The following is a 19,391-nucleotide window of genomic DNA, read 5'->3' as shown; positions in this document are numbered from 1 at the left end:
TTGAAGACCGAGCGCCTAGTGTTGTTATTTTCTGTTTGGATATATTTCTGATTTCAGTTCTTGAAATGGACGTGACATATATAATCATTTATGTTGAGACGATTTGATGTGATCTGGTTGGTTTTTGTATTGGCTGCTATGCTCTCTCTCCTTTCCACTTGTATCAAGAAAAGAAAAAAGTGTTTGTATTTGCTGTTAATGTTTTGTTTACGCATATTTATGTTTTATGATGTCATTTAAATTATTTAAATGAAAACAATTTTATGTTCTTCTTAAGCTTTTTAAAATTAATTTCAAAACTCCACATAAAACAGAAAATAATTTCTATTAGTTATTGTTAAAATTTTTGTAGTTGCATAAAATAATCACGAATTGATTACAAATTCAAAACAACCTCGCAATGACCCAAAAATTTTAATTTTAATATGATGAATAATTTATGTACTAAAACAGCAATTGGTGTTCATTTTTATTCCCCCAAAATGAGTAGGTTCCTAGCCGAAAGAAACACGGTCATTATAAACGCTCGAACAGCATCAGAGTCAAGTTGGCGCGATTCATGTTTCTAGAAAAAAAAAAAAAAAAAGGAGTTTGTAAGCCAAAAAACGACACCGCTTTTGTTTCCGGTGTCCCCGGGACCTCCTCTCTCGAACCCTGTCCCTCGCTCTGTTTCTCCGCTAGCTCTCCCAGTCGCCGTCATCAGGTGCCTCGTCATCACAGTACAGTTTAATAATAGTCTTAAGGAATTAGGGTTTACTAGAACTTAGATGTTGCGAATCTACTTTAGATTCCGCCACTTTGCTTTACCCTATCCTTCTTAACAATTTTTATTGCAGGCTGTATAAGTCCTCGAATTAGGCCGACCAGAGAAAGTTGTACATCAATCTGGTGTGTTTTCCCTTTATCAGATTTAATTATTGTTCGTTGCTAATTTTCATCTGACTTACGGATTCGACTAGATTATCCTTTTTGATACTCAGGGTTCTTTTTTTTTTTTTTTTTTTTTTTTTTTTTTCACATTATTGTTTCAGATCATTTCATGAAAATCGTCTTGATTTTTGTTTGCGCTGTTAGCTTTGCTCAAAGATTCTTTGAGAAACATCATCGGGATTACATGGATCGTTTTTATAGTGAAGCCTATTATCTCTGTCATTCTATTTGGCTATTTAAATTTGGTAAACTGGGTGGGGAATTAGTTTTTTTGAAGAAGTAGTAGTTTTTGGTTTTAATTCAAGAGAATTTTGTTTTTGGAGTGCAATCCACGAGCTTCTTTGATATAGATTGTAACCTTATAGTACTATCTTCTTCTAAGCGATCCCTCTTCGCATAACAGTTAAACTACGACAGACCAGTGCTGTAGCTTGGTGAGCTTATCTGTAGTCCTTTGTGTTTACACTCGTAGTATAGATACTTTTATATGCACAGTGCGTGCTTTTTGTTTTGTTTTCTGGTTAGTGGTTGTTTGCGTTCGAGGTGGAAATTATTTTCATCATGAAACAGGTGATTGGACAAAGAATTCTCCATTTTCTTCCCCCCTCCCCCAAAGAAAGAAAGTTGTTTCAGCATTATCATTTTATCACAAATCTTTTTTCTCACTTGCCATTTGACATAGGTGGGAATTGTCTATAAATCACAGAACACTTTTTCTGCATTATAGTTCCATATCCTGGTTTTTTCTTTTTTGGTTTAAAGGTTACGGTCGCATCTTATGAGGAGTTTGGAGCTGATATTTTGTTGATTTTAAAGTTCTTATAAACTGGTTTGCTCCCTCTCCGTGCCTTGTTTATACAATTTATACATTTTTCTTCCGAGAAAAAGGAAGAATAATCAAGCTATGGACCTGACCTGATGCAATGCCTTACATTTTGACCAGTGACTTTTAAAAGAATATCTGGCTGCCTTCATATCCAAAGCCAGTATTTAAGGGAATGGCATTGGTTGTGATTTGTGGACAACCATGCAGTGGGAAGTCAACTGCTGGACGATGTCTTGCAGAAGCTCTGAATGAATCAGGATTGAGACAGGCAGCCAGGATCATTGATGAAGCATCCTTTCACCTTGATCGCAACCAGAACTATGCCAATATGACTGCAGAGAAGAATTTAAGAGGAGTCCTACGGTCTGAAGTTGATAGATCCGTGTCGAAAGACAATATACTCATAGTAGATTCTTTGAACAGTATCAAGGGTTACAGATATGAGTTATGGTGTCTGGCTCGTGCTGCTGGAATAAGATACTGTGTGCTGTACTGTGATGTTGACGACATTCATTGCAGAAAATGGAATGAAGAACGCAGGGTGAAGGGAGAAGCTGCATATGATGATACAATATTTGATGATTTAGTAAGAAGGTTTGAGAAACCAGATAGAAGAAATCGCTGGGATTCCCCTTTGTTTGAGTTGTGGCCTCATAAAGATGGCTTAGATAAATCTTCTGCTGCCATTTTAGATGCTGTTTCCTATTTGACAAAAAGAGCTGACTCAAAAACACGAGATGTCAAAATCTTGCAGCCAACAATTGCGACACAAAATACACGATTTTCAGAAGCGAATTCTTTGTATGAGTTGGACAGGGCAACCCAGGAGGTGATTAATGCCATTGTGGAGGCACAATCCCAGGCATTTGGAGGGCCTCTTAATGGTATTTCTCTAGGACAGGGTTTACCATCTATCAACATTTCAAGATCAGTTGGGTTGCCAGAGCTACGCAGGCTGCGGCGTACCTTCATTAAATTGACAGGACAAACAAGCTTGAGTGGACCACCGCCACCATCTGATGCTGACAGTGCGAAGAGAAGGTTCGTGGACTACTTAAATAGAGAATTAGGAGCTGCTGCTTGAACTGGGAAGATATATTATACTTTTTGTACTTCAACGGCCTATTTAATTTGTAGACTGACATTCAGGTTGTGTCAAAGTTTTGGCTTTGTACTAATAAACATAAATCTGCATTGGTTATCAAGTGTAGGAATTTGCAATGTACTATTCATCAGAATTTGCCTCAAATCTCTCTCTTTTTTTTTTTTTTTTCTCAACAAAAAGTTCACTAATAGAATTTTCATGAGCAGCAGATCTCATTGTTGTAGTACTCTCCATTCCATGCTTGGTCTATAAGAGTCTCCTCAGTGACAGCAGAATGAAATGCCACATTGGAGGAAAGAAGGCCTAGTCTTGAAATGGCAAAATTGGGGAATGAAACTGAGCCAATCTTAGGTTCTGGATGAAGTTTCTGTGTGTGTGTACCAAGTCATTTCTGGTCAATGAGGAACCGTTTTCCGCGTTTGAATTTGCAGATTTGAAAAGAAAAAGCTTCTTCCAAGCCTGTAATTGTCTTAAAACAGCAGCAATTTCATTCTATTGGGTGAATTTGTCAGGTGAGACTTTTAAAAATCTGCGCAAGACAATCTGGTTTCTCTCTCCAGTGAGCCCAGCTCATTCTCCATTACTGCCATTTCGGAATGTAGAGCTGGCAAATCTAGAATTCTCTGATTCCATTTAATCATACAGGTTGGCTTTAAGAAGTGGTTCAAGCTAGACCACCAAAACAAAACCAACCCATTATATTAATATCTATTAGAATGAACAGATTCCCAAATTTCATAAATTGAATTCCAACCAGTCAACCCAATTCAGTTAATTTCGAGTTTGGTAGCATTTATTCTCTCTTTGACATGATTGTTTTAAGTTGAAGTTGTTTATTGGCAATCTGCTTTACGTAATAATAAAAAGTAGGGTTAAATTAACGAGATAATCATGATCCATGGGTTAATTAATGAAGAAGTGGGTGGTCAATAATGATTTTATCAGATTAAATTAACAAAGAAGATAATGATGAGTTCCTGCTTTTTTGATAAATTCAAAAGTGAGAGTTAAGGATTGGTTTAGCTTCCATTTGGAATGTTCTTACTGGGATATAATCCCTAATTAAATCCCATAAAAATTTAATTAACAAAGAATATACCCCAATCAGCCTTCCAGGAGCAGATCACAGCCGTCCATTTTCGCTCATACATTTTCCACTAGATTGGCACCAGCTGTTATTCTACTACTTTTTGTTAACGTTGCGTGGCGTATGCGACGAAAAGAAGAAACAAATTAAATACTTGCAAAAAGAAAAAGTGTAAAAGCAGCAACATAACCATAAATTAATATTATTATTTACTCTGTTTTTTACGGCGCATATATAATACCATAAAAATAACAATTATTCCCTGCAAAATTAATATTTATTTATTTTTTGGTAAGAGAAAAAATATATATATGATTATGATTTTGCTGTTTGTTTTGTCTAAAAGTTGGAGCCTTTAGATCTGATTATATTAATCAGTTTATTTTCTTTTGTAATGCGACATAAAAACTATACAACCGATAAAACTGGAGACTCCCCAGAATAGCTATTTCTCTGTTTGTCAATTTTGGCGTTGAATCTCACTCTTCAACCACCCATTACTGGTATGTATCTACCCCCCAAAACCCTAATTGTTTTCCCATTTCTGCATTTCTCCAATGGCTATCAATTTTTCTCTTTGGTCTTGATCCGATTTGCGATCTTCGTTTCCTTTTTGAGATCTACCCTTTGCTTTTTTACTGCATTGGATTATTATATCACTATAGAAAGTCTCGCTTCTTTGGCTTGCTGATAATCAGATAGATTCCTAGTTAAAGGAAAAGTGATTTTCGATTTCCGTGATTTCTTTTTTTAACATAAACTGTTGCTGGATTCAGTTTTCTTTGGCGGTGCCAAAAGATAATCGCCAAGGAATCGCATTCTGCTACATTGATTTGGCTTATCTTGACTTTTTTTTATTGCAGGATCATCTTATTGGTTACCCGCTGAAGCCTAGTTTCTTTTCCTGAATTGGCATTATTCAGTTGTGTTCACTAAGCTATAGTAAGGTTCTGAGAGAAAACATAAAAAAGGCTCTTCTCCTTCTCTTTCACTCTCAAATCGGCCATACTAATCTTCTATATTTCTCAGTGGTGATCCTGACCATAATCAGGAATCTTAAGTCGATTATTCGGATCTCGGTTGTATGATTAAAATACTGCTTACGGAAGATTTCGGACGTGCTTGCATTTTCTCGTCATTTTTTCTATGATGTGAACTAATACGATTATCTGCTGACGTAAGATTCTTTGATGGTTTTGTGGGGGAAGCAGTAGAGAAGGGTGCTCGAATGTTTGTGGGAATTGTCAGGATCCACAGTGAGACATTTAGAAACTTGTATGTTGTAACAGGTTATGCTTTTCGCAGTTACTGGAGATTTAGGTTTAAGGGATTGGCCGTTTAGTGGATTTGAGAAGTCAGCTGCTGAAGGGAGTTGCAGGATTTGGACATGAGAAGCCCCTGGTACAACAAATTATCTGTCATTTTTGGCCCTAGACCACCGCCAAGCTGGTTGTTATTGTGCCTCATCAGTGTCCTTGCTCTAATTGCAATCTTTGGGTCTTCTTCGTCAAATGTCTTTGATCCTGTTACTTCTGCACAAGTACCCAACATTTATACAAACTATAGAAGACTTAAGGAGCAGGCAACGGTGGATTATCTGGATCTAAGAACTCTTCAACTAGGGGCTAACCGACAAAAAGAGCTTCAACTTTGTGGCAAAGAAAGAGAAAATTATGTGCCTTGTTACAATGTTACAGCAAATTTATTGGCCAGGTTTCAAGACGGGGAGGAGTTCGATCGTCACTGTGAAGTTTCAAGACAATGGGAATGGTGTTTGGTTCGCCCTCCGAAGGACTACAAAATCCCCCTAAGGTGGCCAGCTGGTAGAGATGTAATATGGAGTGGAAATGTGAAGATAAGTAAAGACCAGTTTCTTTCTTCTGGAACCATGACTAAAAGGTACACCTAACTAAAGTGTGATAAGTTGACTTCTAAATCTAAGTCTCATGCCTCTAGAAGCCATGACTGACTTCCAAATAATGTGTTTCCATGTTGTTCCTTTTGTTGCTCTGTGAGTTATAATGGTTTAATATTTTATTTTTCAAACTCTCTAGGTTGATGTTACTCGAAGAGAATCAAATTGCTTTTCACTCTGAAGATGGGTTGATATTTGATGGTGTCAAAGATTACTCTCGTCAACTTGCAGAGATGATAGGGTTAGGAAGTGACTCTGAATTTCTTCAAGCTGGTGTAAGCTCCTTTTCATCTTACTGTTATTATATCTTCATGTTACTTTTTGGAGCAAAAATGGATTTTAACTAGGTGAAATTGTTTAATATGATACTTCACTGCCGTGCATTGCTGTAATAGTAACAAAAAATGGCAGATATATCATAATTTGTTCCTTCTTTTACAGTTTCATTCTAAGCTTCCCTCCCCCTACTTCCCCTCTTTCTTTCTGTTTATTAACAGCAAGCAGGAGCATGCCTTTTTTATTTTTTTAATTCCTTTATATCAATTTTGTAGGTGCGCACTGTGCTGGATATTGGTTGCGGATTTGGTAGCTTTGGAGCTCATCTAGCATCATTGAAGGTGATGGCTGTTTGCATTGCAGCATATGAGCCAACCGGCAGCCAAGTTCAGTTGGCCCTTGAGAGAGGTCTTCCAGCAATGATTGGAAATTTCATCTCAAGACAACTTCCGTATCCATCATTGTCATTTGACATGATTCATTGTGCTCAGTGTGGTATATATTGGGATGAAAAAGGTACCTCTTAAAATGTTGAATTAGGAATTTTCCAGTATTTATTGGCTGTAGTTTAGCTGAACTGCATTCATCTATATGTTGCTCCTGTTTCCTTTCATGTCTTTATTGATGGTAATAATTTTTAAAAGATTTTTGCTGCTGCATTTGGTTCAATTCGGATGAATTCCTAGTTCTAGTTTTTGTTTGTTGGTATTACAATGTAAATTAGAACATAAGTTATTGCGTTTAAGTTATAAAAGTCCCCCCATTAAGGAATTCAAGGTGGAAGATGTGATAAATCGAACACTGTATGTTCTACTTATTCGTATTAAGATAATATAATAATCAAAACTCGATGGGATGTTTTGGTGAACTACAGTGTGCGTAGTTGTTTATTTCTGTAAATCCAAGTTCTCTGCATCTAACCTCCGCATTGAACAGATGGGATGTTTCTCTTAGAAATGGATCGAGTTCTCAAGCCTGGAGGTTACTTTGTTCTAACTTCTCCTACAAGCAAGCCAAGTTCAATGACCGCAAAGAAGAAAAGCATGTTAACTCCAATGGAGGAATTCACTGAGAAAATCTGTTGGAGTCTTTTAGCTCAGCAAGATGAGACTTTCATTTGGCAGAAAACTGCGGATGTTAATTGCTATTTATCTAGGTGAGTGCAGCAATAAAAGCAAATACTCATTCTTTTTGGGAAAGAAATCATTGTTGGATAGAATTTAAGGTCTACAGAACGATGTCTTAACATTGAACTTTGCCTTAATGTTCATTACGTCTATTCTTTTCCTTTCTTTTTTTTTTTCTTTTTGCTGTCCAACTTGTATTTTCGCAAGCATATGTTTATGTTTTCTTTTTGTTCTCTAGGAACCAGGATTCTATACCACTTTGCAAAGAAGGACATGATGCTCCATCGTACTATCAGCCCCTTGTTTCATGCGTAAGTGGGACTACCAGCAAGCGTTGGATTCCCATTCATAACAGATCACTGAGTTCCCAGTTGAGCTCAGATGAGCTTGAAGTCCATGGCAAGTATTGATCCAATACCATACCTTTCTTCCTGCTACCCAATTGCATTTTTTAGTTGTGTTACCATGCAGCCTTTTTTCTTTCCGCCTAGGTTGATTTTTAACTGTCCTATTCTTCTTCAATTCGTTAACAGCATCATGTTTTTCTGCTGACTTATCGGTGCACTTTTTCTTCCAGGAATTCATTCTGAAGAATTCTCTGAGGATTTACAATTCTGGAGATCAGCTTTGAAAAACTATTGGTCTTTGCTTACACCTTTGATTTTCTCTGACCACCCAAAGAGGCCTGGCGATGAAGATCCACTACCTCCATTTAACATGATACGCAATGTGATGGATATGAATGCTAATTATGGTGGTTTAAATGCTGCCTTTTTGGAGGAAAAGAAATCAGTGTGGGTGATGAATGTCGTGCCCATCAATGCTCGTAATACTCTTCCTATCATAGTTGATCGAGGTTTTGCCGGGGTTGTGCATGACTGGTAAGTTTGACTATAGTTAATTGAGAAAATGTGTGAACTGGTTGTCACTGGCTTGGGATGGGGCCAGGGATCTAAGAGATATTTCAAATAGTTTATTTTGTTTGAAAGTAACCTGTCAATTTTGAAATGTGTCATTAAAGCATTTTGGTGATGATACTGCTGTATAATTCTATTGTTAAGAACTATGATAGAATATTTTTAATATATTGAACAATATCCACCATAGAAGCTTGTTTTGAGATTTGCTGAAAGATCATGGTTCTGCGACCTCCTTGATCTATGTCAGATAATGTGGAATATACATGGAAGCAGTTCAATCATGGTTTCTGAGCTACCTGTCAGTCACAAATAATGAAAACGAGGTCTAGTTTCTTAGGTTTCCTAAATAGGTTAGGAAATTGCAAAAGTTTTGGAGTATTTGATATTAAGTTTTTTATTTTGAATTTTTTATATAATTAGGATTAAGTGAGTATGTACATAATCTTGTGGTGTGTTTCGTTATGCAATCAATGATTATTTGGTCCAATCAAGCCTCATGTTAGTTGTGATGTTGAAAAGATCATAGATATTATGCACACCTACTTTTCCATCCAATATCTTATCAAATCCTAAATCCCAAATTCTTTGGTGTAGCATCTACAGAAATCCTAGGTAACAATGTCTTGGTCTAGCCCATATTTTCCCAGTCGGCAGAGCCAGAGTATCCCAATCATTCTATGTAAATTGGTAACAGAGCATATGTTTTCGGATGCCAAGTCTTCTTGTATCAAATTCCAAAATCCTAAAACCTTAAATTCTCAAACAGATGCCAAGTCCTAAACCATCCAATTAAAGATAAAAAAACCTCAGATATCTAAAATTACATGATCAAATCCCAAACCCATCTGATTTTCAAGAGATTGCAGCCACTGTTGATCTGCTTGATTTACATCACAAGTACTTTTAAGCTCAAGAGATGCCGACCATCTCATCCCTGGTGTCTCAACTGTGAACACCTCCCAAAGTGTTTACACCTGCCTCCAGAATTCTGGCACTACTGCTGTCTTAATAGATCCTCACCTTTCTGCCCATGCCAAAGATCACCAACCATCAATTTGACAGCATCATATGACAAGTCAAAAATCTAAAACTAGTTTTCTCTAGCATGACCAGAACTGGTGCAGGACACCCATGCACCAACTGATCATGAGTAAGGAATAACTCATATTTGATCAATTTTGACAGATTCAACTATCCAAACCTGTTCCTTCAACCAAATTGGTTGAGCAACTTTTCATTCCAATTCTCAAGTAGTTTGATTGATTCTTAAGATTTTTGGATGCACTCTTTTTGTTGTCATAGTATGTTCTACCAGATCTGCTTTATTCATCCCTTTTTAGATACAGCTTGAACACTTCATGTTGACCAACAGGGAATTGAACTCTAGACATAAGATTCTCCAGTGAGATTATGAACAGACTTAAATGATTTTTAACTACTTTTACTAGTTTGAGGCAACAGAAGAATCATAATGGATTGCGGGAGGAATTTTGAAATGCTTTCCCAAGATCAGGTGAGGTATACCGAAATCTTTCTCAAGTTGCTGGAGTGTTGCTAAGGTTTTCCAACTTCCAGTCACAGAAGCAACTTCCCTTAACCTCGTGATAGAGTGGGATAGGGATGCAGAGGCCCAAGATCCTAGAGATAATGGGAAGAACCAAGAGAAAAGCCACTAGAAGAAACTTACGATAGCCTAGATTGTGATCGTTCAAGATCTCTCATCTAACCAGGGGCCTACAGAGTTTCAGTACACTGATGAGCCTAAATCACCAACTTGTCAACTTTTTATTTTCAGGGTGTCATACACCTTTTCAAAGTCTAGAAAAATTTTGTGTTTGATGGGGAGGGCAAATCATTAACTTTGCAAAATTTTTTGGAATGTTCCAAAATCATGCTTTGATTCCTCAACACTTCGAACCTGGAGATCAAATTTTCTCCAACCTGAGTGTTACGTAGAGGCAGTTTAGTTACTTAGGTGTCCTAAATAATATAGGAACTGTAATTCTTTTAAATATTGTATTGTAATAATATGTGTAACACTGGGATTTCGGCAGTATTAGTATATTATTTATGGGTATAATTTTTGAAGCTTCTTATTAGAGTTTCTAGATCTAATTAGATTTAGATTAAACTAGAGTGCCTTCTCACTTATTTAAGAGAATAAAATGATTGAGAGAGTTTATGCCAATTATGTTATGCAATTGTGTGATGTAATTGTGATCTTATGACATTCAGAAGATGTAAGCATGATGTCTAGTTGCTTTATACCTAATAATCCATCAAACCAAATTCTTGGTTGTGATGTTTAAGGAACCTTAATGTAATTGCCTATGTATGGTATAATCCCTATTCTCTAAGTAGACCGATAGCTCTGATCTGGGTCAGGTCAGCAAAATTGATTCTTTAAGCCTGTTTGAAACATATTATGCAAGCACTTGATTAATTTTGGTTTCAAGTATTGTTTATAGCCAAACATGTGTTTATCAAAATGCTCATTTGAGAAGGCTTCTTGTCAAATATTGGCTCATGTATGTAAATCTATAAGTTTTAACAAGTTTGACTTGGCAATTACAGTATTGAAAGAATAAGTTTGTGGTACTCAATTCAGGTAATAGATTCATCAATATGATTTGTGTTGATGGTCAGGTGTGAATCCTTCCCGACGTACCCTCGGACATATGATATGCTTCACGCAGATGGGCTTTTCTCGCATTATAATTTCCAGAGATGCAGTATGATGGACTTATTCTTAGAGATGGATAGAATTCTACGTCCCGAGGTACTTTTTTTAAAAAAATAAGTAAACATCCCGAGGTACTTATATTGTGATCTTGCTATTTTCCCTTGGCTGTGCAAGTGTGCTTAAATTTGTTTTCTTCCCATTTTTAATTTGAAATTTACTGTTGCCTCTCCTGTCTTCTTCCTTATGGGTAGCAACATTCTTTTGTTGGTACCAAATCTTTCATATGAGATATCAGTTTTTGCACCTATTTTTCTATTTCCGTTCCTGCAAGACTCTTGTTTTTTCCCTTTTATAACTGATCCTCCAACTCCCTGTTCCCCTGTTTCCTGCTAGTTTCTCTTTTTCTTTAACCTAAATAAACCCAATCTGTCCATTACTGCCACCATGACCATATTGATTTGATGGGCGTTAGGGTGAGACTATTAATTTTTAAGTTCTATGGGAATTGGCTTGGACAGGCATACAATAGAACCACTAATTTAAATAAAAACTTTTAGTACTGACAATTGCTATGTTTTGGTTGTTAGGGATGGATTGTTCTTTCTGATAAATTGGGAGCTATCGAGAAAGCTAGGACACTTGCTACACAAATTCGCTGGGAAGCAAGAGTGATTAACCTTCAGAATGGGAGTGACCAGCGGCTTCTTGTTTGTCAAAAACCATTTGTGAAAAAATGATTGATATGGCACTGCAACACCTCACATTCACAGAATTGTATGATTTTTTTGCACAGGTAATTTCTCTAGTTCTGCTTGGCAATATATCTTTCCCAAATTCAGGTACCTTGTTGCCTATGTAAATTAAAATTTCCTCTCTAACATTGCTCTTGTTTTCTTGAGCCATATGAAAGGAGGCAGCATTTATTCAACTAGAGAACAAGCAAATATTTTGTGTAGGCAAGATCTATCTGGGTCACTCTGCCTCTAAGTTAGAATAGCTCATTGGACATTTATGCCATGAAACACTTATAGCTTGCATACTTTAATTGGCATTTAGAGATTTAATTAATTGGATTCTTACACAATTCATGGATGGTCAAGTAAGATGAATTTTTGTTTCATTTGGTCGGGAGAATTGAGTAGAGGAGGGAGAATTCAGAATCTACAGATTTTCTGACTTTATATTTCTTGTCATATGGGTCCAATGTAGTTGTAATAGCAAGAAAATCCTGCACAGGATGAGGAGTAAGTGACCATGTGAATTTTGTTGGTGGCAGAGCTTCAATCGTCGTGATGGCACGTTCACGTAATATGCAATCCAAGTCTTGATGAGTTCACCAATGAACCAGAGGAAGTGGAAGCTGTAGATTAGAAAAAATGAGGTCCTTGAAGAAGTAGCTGGAATTCTTTTTTCTTTTTTCTTTTTTTTTTTTTTTTTAAAGAAATCTGTAGTAATTCATTCATCCATATTTTTTTACGTTTAGTTTTTTTTCAACTTTGTGAAATTTCTTATTTTTGGGTTCGTTATTTCTTCATTGGTTTGATTTTCGGTTGTCTGTCTATTGAACCATCACACTTGTTAAGAGAGAAAAACAAGTGGCCACGAATGTTATATAGTTGAAGTTGTATTGCATTTATCTCTCAATTACATGTATTTATACACCACTGCTCCATGCCTTTTCTGGTGGGATTAATCAACACAGAAAGAAAATGATTGTATATGTTAACAGACGTGTTTTTCTCCATAAGACATCCAATTGTATTCATATATTGAAGATTTCAGTAATGCACTGAATCAACTTACATAAAGAAATAAAGTGTAAATGTTATAAATGAATAATAATAACGAAGAAATAATAACAACTTGTTTAGTTTTTAATCTTTATACTTTTATAGATAATAAATACTATAAATTGATAAAAAGAAAAAAAAAAAACAAGAATTTCAAAGCCCTTAAAATGATTGGAAATTTGACAGTTTTATTTATCAAAGTTGTTCAAGTATAATGAGCTACTCGTTAGAATCACAACAATTCAAAGAGCTAAAAGTTACTTTCAAAAAAAAAAAAAAAAAAAAAAGGGGGAAAAAAAAAAAAAAAACCACCCTTAAATCTTCCCTTAATTTCATTCATCAAGACTTGCTGAAAATATCTTCCATGACCAGCTTCCTCTAAATACCATCGTATTAACATAACAAATTTCCCAGCAAGAACAAGAGATTTTAAGCATTTACAACAATTTGTATGTAAATTCAAACATCAAAGTGATCATCATAGTCCTTGCAGTTTAGACCAAGCTTTTCAATATGACATGCTTTACAGGTGTTTGGATTCATATTTTGACTATAAAAAAAATTAAGAAGTATTTGTTAGATACATGAAGTACAAAAAGTTCAAAAACTGTTTGACAAGGCACTAAAAGCTATAGAAGCTTCAAGTACTGAAAATGAATGAGTCAATCCAAACGCCAAACGGCTTCTTTGACAGGGCAAAGCAACTCATAGCAATTCTCTGCGATTCATAAATAACTACCCTTAAGCTCTCATTGTTATGAAATGGGTCTATTTCTTCTCCTTTCCCTAGTAGCCATTTTCTCTCCATACCTCTGCAATATATCTGCCAAATCAACCAACCCCACCTCCCTTAATTTCTTTCCCATCTCCTCAAACATGACCACCCCCTCCTCACTTGAATAGTAATATAAGAATTTGTTATAATCAAATCTAGGCACCTCCAGCCCACTCTTCATTATCCTCTCTACATATTTTGTGGCTTCTAATGACTTCCCTGCCTTGATCAAACCTCCAACAAAAATGGTCTCAAAATTCACTAGTGGGTCTGACCCCTTTCTCCCTCTCTTCCCCAAGTGCCCCTGCAATAACATTATATAAGTATGCATTATGGGTTCACACCCTCTCCTTATCATCTCTCTAAACACTTCTGTTGCCTCACTTGCCCTCCTTAATCGTAACAGGCCCTTTATCAATCCATGGTACACTATGATATCAGGCTTCTCAATCTCTTCCATGATCTTATAAGCCTTTCCCACCCTACCCCTCGCTACAAGCCCATAAATAATCGATGCTGAAGTTAAATTATCGGCTTCAATACCTTTTTCAAGCATTTCGTCGAACACCTCCTGGGCTTGCTGAATCTTGCCCCTCTCACACATCAACTTGATCACAAGCCTGTAAGTAGATACACCCAAATCACCAATCCTCTTCACTCTCATCATCTGAAAAATCGCCATTGCCTCATTGTAATGATTATTCTTGAAAAGGGTCTCCATAATCTTCTCCACTGCATCAATATCCGGCTCAAACCCTTCATCCACCATTAAATTCCACACCTTTGAGGCCTCAATCAAATCATCCACGTCGCAGAAGCCCTTTACAATCAATTTATAAGTGACCCCATTAGGCTTTATCCACTCTTTCAACTTCAAAACCACAAACTTGGCTTCAACAACAAGCCTGCTACTGCATAGGGTCTCCACCACCTTGTTCAAGCTCTCCACACTATACCCATACCCAAAACCATTCATTAAATTGAAAAAATTCACGCATTTCTTTAACTCCCTCGCGGAGGCCAGGGTCTTCAACACGATCCTAAACGTCTTGTCATTTGCCAATTTCCTCCTTCCCGTTTCTTGCGCGAGTTCCCAGAAAAGATCGATGTTTCTTGACTTGCCAATCACATCGAGCAGCTTGTTGAAGGTAACAGAATTATGCGCGAATTGAGCATGAGTTTGGGTGTAAAGGAAGAAGCGATAAACGGGACGCCACGAGTAAGAAAACTTGTTGCAGACTTGCAGGAAAAATTCAGGGTTGAGTTGGAATTCGCGTGAAGAAAGTTTAGAGTGGAGGCGTGAGTCAGGCGAGTTCTGCTGCTGGAAGAGAATAGTGCAGACACGAAGGAGGTGAGCTTGGTTAACTGGGGTGATGGGGCTAGTGAGTTGGGGCTGAGCTGACTCAGTGGCACTGCCACAAATGAAAAGGAGGTCGTTGTGCAAGTTAATGAAGGATTTAGTTTTAGTCAGTGTTAATCTTCTGATTATCATTTCTCACCAAGGTGCAGAGAAAACAGTCAGAAAGAACGTTAAAGCCTTAAAAAAAAAGAGGGACGAAATTAAAAAGGAAAATTTTGGAGATGCGGGGGATCGAGTTGGAATTCGCGTGAAGAAAGTTTAGATTGGAGGCGTGAGTCAGGCGAGTTCTGCTGCTGGAAGAGAATAGTGCAGACACGAAGGAGGTGAGCTTGGTTAACTAGGGTGATGGGGCTAGTGAGTTGGGGCTGAGCTGACTCAGTGGCACTGCCACAAATGAAAAAGAGGTCGTTGTGCAAGTTAATGAAGGATTTAGTTTTAGTCAGTGTTGATCTTCTGATTATCATTTCCCACCAAGGTGCAGAAAAACCAGTCAGAAATAACGTTAGAGGGACGAAATTAAAAAGAGAAATTTTGGAGATGCGGGGGATCGAACCCCGTGCCTCTCGCATGCAAAGCGAGCGCTCTACCATTTGAGCTACATCCCCATGTTGTTTTATGGTTGAATAAACTAATATATTATAATGACATAAATTAATCAAATAGCTTTAATATTTATGTAAAAACCTAGTTATAAATTTCTCATATATGTTTCCATTAAATGACTAATTTGTCATATTCTTAAAGCATATGAATACTTCTAAAATTAATTATCAATTGCTTCTTTAACCTTATACCATATCTAACAAATTAGATAAAAATTTATATGTTTTTGTTACATTCTCATTCTAATAAAAAAAAAAAAAAACATTCATACATAGCCTTTAAAATCCTTGACAGAACATCCTAGACCCACAATTTTTTTTTTTTCTTTTTGTAGATGAACATGATGAAGCTTTATGAAACATCCATATACTTTTCTAATTAAAAGTATATATTACTTGATTTAAGTAGTTTTCATTTTCAATGAAGTTTTAGACCAATTTATCTAAAAATACTATTTTACTAATTAAAATTTGTATAATCTGCTTTACCTCAAAAAGTAATAAAATTTTTTTAACAAGATTATCATTTCATATGGGGTAGAGGTTTTAAATAACCAAATTTACTACTCAAAAATTAAAACAAACGGGAAAGTAAAGGTTCCACAATTGCAACTTAGTTATCAAGCTAAGAAAGTAACTATTTACTTAATCACATAATAAATTTTTCGTTTCTTATTCTCCAAAAAATATTTAATTCTAATATATTACTTATTGTCAAAATGTTATATGCCAAAGCTAACTAGATTTTTATCTTAGGTAAGCTATCATGAAGCTTTCACCTCTATAATATTCTAATTGAAATATCTTAAAGAAGAAAAAGTTTAGTATTCTGAAGAAGCCTTCAAAACTGTTTTATTAGAACAACTAAATTGAAGCTCTTGAAAATCTATAAATCGTACTCTCTTTCACTTTAAGAATACATAATTTTTTTCCAATTTAGTATAATGAAGAAGCTGCCAACACCTAATTTATAAGAATAACCAAATTTAAACTACAAGTTTCTAGATTGTATTTCATTCCATCTTATAAACATAATACATTTTTTAATTTAATGTTTTTTAAGAAACTTTTTTTATCCTTTTGAAAAGCATTAAAAACCCACCATTTAAACATTAGGTTAATATATGTAAAAGCCCACCCCCTACTGGGGATTCTTACTGTATGACTCATAAATAGTAAAATAAGTAATACTGAAATTTATAATTTACTATAAGCAATTAAAGTTTAGGATTACATTCCTTATACAGTTTACTTAAAATGCCCAATATAGATACGAGAATGTTCTTGAGAACTTAAATAGAAAAAGCAATAAAAAAAATAAATATGATCAACTTCTGCTCAAAATTAGGAAAGTGAAGAGGCAATCTTCTAACTAATTTCTTGCTATTAAGGATCCAAGTCTTGGTTGTCTCGATCTGAAATGGTTAGTAATAAATGGTGAGCTACACTAAATCAGTAAGAATATAAACGTCTTACCAATGATACGAAAAATTAAAGGTTTGTAGAAAATATAAAACAACCAATAGAGCTCATTTTTAATAAAGTTCGAACACTAGTGCATTCATTATCTGTTTTATTGAAAACACTAATTTTCTCAACTCATCTGTAGGTTCCTAAATGTCATTTATTGAGGTAAATATCAAGATAGCAATCTACAACACGCATTTTAAAGATATATAACAATTAACCTTTCATTATTTCTCAAAACTAGATCCCTACCACATTCTTCTTTATCATTTTACCTTGTCTACAAATGTTGTTAGGGGTCCATAGGGATCCCCACTACACGTGGATACGAGCATGCATTCTATAATCAAACGGTCGTCCCCATACTCCGTCCGATAATGGGTACCAAAATACACAATTACCTCAATACTCTATTTGGTATGAGCGTAATTAAAATAATTTCCAACCTCTTTCAATATGGGACTTCTCAGTCTCGTTCGACTGAGGGTAATGTCCACGATAGGATTTAACCTATGTACCAAGTATGTACACTTTTTTTCAAGACACCCGGTAAGCCCCTTTTATTCAACACCATTAATTTACGCATATCTTTTCTTTAATTTATTGGTTAGCCTTAAGAGACACGTATATCTGTATTCCAACATCACATGAGTAATGAATTCACATTTTAGGGGAAGGACATGAAATAAACATGCATTATACGGATAGAAACATATTAAACACATAATTAAATGACAGGACAACATATATAAAAAATCCTTACCACGTTTGTCGTAGAATTTAAAACAAATACATCAAAGTAAGCAGTACAGTGAATAGAATAGCATAATAAACAACTGTCAAAATAGTTACTGCAATTAAAACTCAAACAGGCATAAACTGACCAGATACTTGCTCTATTGGCAACTTGTACTTTATCAATTAGAGGACTGCAGATTAACTAAAATTTTCATTTATTTATCGGTTTACTTTCAATTTTACCGTAACAAGAAAAAAGGGTGAGAGATGCTTACCCTAGGTCGGTGTCCAGAATACTATTTTTTGTACTACGATTTTCAGTTCCCAAATTTTTTGAGTTTTTCCTACTAATATCGAAACATACATCAAAATAATGACAAACTACACGAGAGACAGCCCAAAAAAGGCAAAAAATCTCACCAGGGGGTCGGTTTGGGGTTCCGGTGCAGCACCGCCGCCAAGCTCCATCTCTTGGTTCTCCTTCCCCGACGCTTCTCTCCCTCGGTTATGGCAGAATTGGTACAGTGATAGTGGAATTCAGCCTAAAACAAGATTAGGAAACATTTTACAGAATAAAAAGAGAAATCTCGACTTTACCGGTGTTGATTTGGCCTCTAACACGATGCGACAATCGGCTATACTGCCTGCTTTCTCAAGTTACGGCTTTCCTTTGGGTTTTTTTACATTAGGATAGTTTAAAATGGTCTAGAACGGAAAAATTGGACGAATAGAAGGAAAAATCACACTTACCAACGTCAGTTTTGGCTTCTGACACGGTGGTTCCATTGCTTTTTCGGCATTTAAGCTCCCTCTGATGCCCCCTACTTCTTATTCTCCAGTCGACTTGGCAGCTAGGGTTTGGGGAGCCGGCCAAAAGAGGTTTAAATACCTCTCATTCTTCAATCAGGATCGTTCATGCAGGGACACGTAAAGCAACGCAGGCCGTCTGATCGGACCTATTTAGGGCGTCCTGATTTTTCTTCTGTGTTCATCTCAGACCATTCGATCGATCAATTTTATGAATCTGGGCCGTTAATCGCGCAACCGTTGGATCCATTACATGGATGATCAGAGTCGTTCATTCGAATTCGGGCAGAATCACAATCGACTCGTTCGTGCAAGAGGGAATAGATGTGGGTTATTATATCGGTGTAGCACGCGAATCGCTCACCTCGACTCCCGTGTGGAAAGGCTTGCTAACGTGGCTGCCACGTGGGGCGCTGTGGTTCGTTGTGTTACTGACGTGACGATCCTACGTGGCTCGTTTCCTTTAATTTATGAATTGACCCTAATTTTCTCAGTTTTCTTTCAAGAATGCCCCCTTGTATTCACAATTTGGCCATAATTTCTAAAAATTGTTTGACAAAGGTGCAAAATACATATATTTCTAGAAAAATAATTAAAATTTTTATTATTATTTTAGAGACTAAATACATTATTACGAGTCTAATTCTTGAGTTTAGAATGTTACAACTCTCTCCCCTTAAGAAAATTTGGTCTCTCAAATTGTTGTCTCCTAGTCGAACAATTGAATATACCTAGCCCTAAAGTCTGATTCCAACACCCAGGTGGTCTCTTCTGTGAGTATTTTTGTCATAGAACTTTGATAAAAGAAATTTCTCTGTTGCGAAAACTCTGCTCTTTCGATCTAAAATATTAACTGGTACCTCCTCATAAGATAAATCATCCGAAGTGGAAGTGGCTTATAAAATAAAATATGTGAGAGGTCAATGTTATACTTACGCAGCATCGACAAGTAGAAGACATTATGAACTCTAAATAGTTCTGAA

The 19,391-nt window shown here is 36.1% G+C and overlaps 3 protein-coding genes and 1 non-coding gene across 7 annotated transcripts; 2 read left to right on the top strand and 2 right to left on the bottom strand.

Annotated features, from left to right (window-relative positions):
• The first annotated feature begins 556 nt into the window (after nucleotides 1-556).
• Nucleotides 557-3,005, top strand: LOC110824182 (KTI12-like, chromatin associated protein). Of its 2 annotated transcripts, none has more exons than XM_022054745.2 (3): nucleotides 557-888; nucleotides 1,693-1,759; nucleotides 1,874-3,005. In XM_022054745.2, the coding sequence occupies exon 3, from the start codon at nucleotides 1,929-1,931 to the stop codon at nucleotides 2,838-2,840; it is 912 nt and encodes a 303-aa protein (XP_021910437.1). In that variant the 5' UTR covers nucleotides 557-888; nucleotides 1,693-1,759; nucleotides 1,874-1,928; the 3' UTR covers nucleotides 2,841-3,005. The 2 variants fall into 2 exon arrangements, with proteins under 2 accessions (XP_021910437.1, XP_021910441.1); XM_022054749.2 differs by lacking the exon at nucleotides 1,693-1,759 and having other exon boundaries at nucleotides 559-703; nucleotides 837-888.
• Nucleotides 3,006-4,292: 1,287 nt separating this feature from the next.
• LOC110824146 (putative methyltransferase PMT5) lies at nucleotides 4,293-12,513 on the top strand. 3 transcript variants are annotated; one of them, XM_088213193.1, is made up of 10 exons: nucleotides 4,293-4,451; nucleotides 4,812-5,847; nucleotides 6,003-6,138; nucleotides 6,415-6,655; nucleotides 7,076-7,295; nucleotides 7,505-7,665; nucleotides 7,844-8,147; nucleotides 10,833-10,965; nucleotides 11,457-11,662; nucleotides 12,146-12,513. In XM_088213193.1, the coding sequence occupies exons 2-9, from the start codon at nucleotides 5,336-5,338 to the stop codon at nucleotides 11,604-11,606; spliced, it is 1,857 nt and encodes a 618-aa protein (XP_088069319.1). In that variant the 5' UTR covers nucleotides 4,293-4,451; nucleotides 4,812-5,335; the 3' UTR covers nucleotides 11,607-11,662; nucleotides 12,146-12,513. The 3 variants fall into 3 exon arrangements, with proteins under 3 accessions (XP_088069319.1, XP_088069320.1, XP_088069318.1); XM_088213194.1 differs by having other exon boundaries at nucleotides 12,106-12,513; XM_088213192.1 differs by having other exon boundaries at nucleotides 12,079-12,513.
• A 460-nt stretch (nucleotides 12,514-12,973) lies between these two features.
• Nucleotides 12,974-15,278, bottom strand: LOC110823981 (Pentatricopeptide repeat (PPR) superfamily protein). The gene has a single exon (XM_088213191.1). The coding sequence runs from the start codon at nucleotides 14,924-14,926 to the stop codon at nucleotides 13,415-13,417; it is 1,512 nt and encodes a 503-aa protein (XP_088069317.1). The 5' UTR covers nucleotides 14,927-15,278; the 3' UTR covers nucleotides 12,974-13,414.
• Nucleotides 15,279-15,326: 48 nt separating this feature from the next.
• TRNAA-UGC (transfer RNA alanine (anticodon UGC)) lies at nucleotides 15,327-15,399 on the bottom strand. The gene has a single exon. It is a non-coding gene; the product is annotated as a tRNA-Ala (tRNA).
• Nucleotides 15,400-19,391: the final 3,992 nt, after the last annotated feature.

The sequence above is a fragment of the Carica papaya genome, chromosome 2 (assembly GCF_054855325.1).
Source record: "Carica papaya isolate Zhongbai chromosome 2, ASM5485532v1, whole genome shotgun sequence".
In the NCBI taxonomy this organism is placed as follows: Eukaryota; Viridiplantae; Streptophyta; class Magnoliopsida; order Brassicales; family Caricaceae; genus Carica; species Carica papaya.
Note: the sequence above shows the minus strand (reverse complement) of the source record. Positions and strands in the feature narration are given on the sequence as shown.

Bases quoted from the DNA above. Each gene is read 5' to 3' on its own strand.
- LOC110824182 (XM_022054745.2), top strand. From the start codon at position 1,929: ATGGCATTGGTTGTGATTTGTGGACAACCATGCAGTGGGAAGTCAACT.
- LOC110824146 (XM_088213193.1), top strand. From the start codon at position 5,336: ATGAGAAGCCCCTGGTACAACAAATTATCTGTCATTTTTGGCCCTAGA. The intron at 7,296-7,504 runs GTGAGTGCAGCA...TTTGTTCTCTAG, and splicing joins GTTAATTGCTATTTATCTAG to GAACCAGGATTCTATACCAC. The intron at 10,966-11,456 runs GTACTTTTTTTA...TTTGGTTGTTAG, and splicing joins ATAGAATTCTACGTCCCGAG to GGATGGATTGTTCTTTCTGA.
- LOC110823981 (XM_088213191.1), bottom strand. From the start codon at position 14,926: ATGATAATCAGAAGATTAACACTGACTAAAACTAAATCCTTCATTAAC.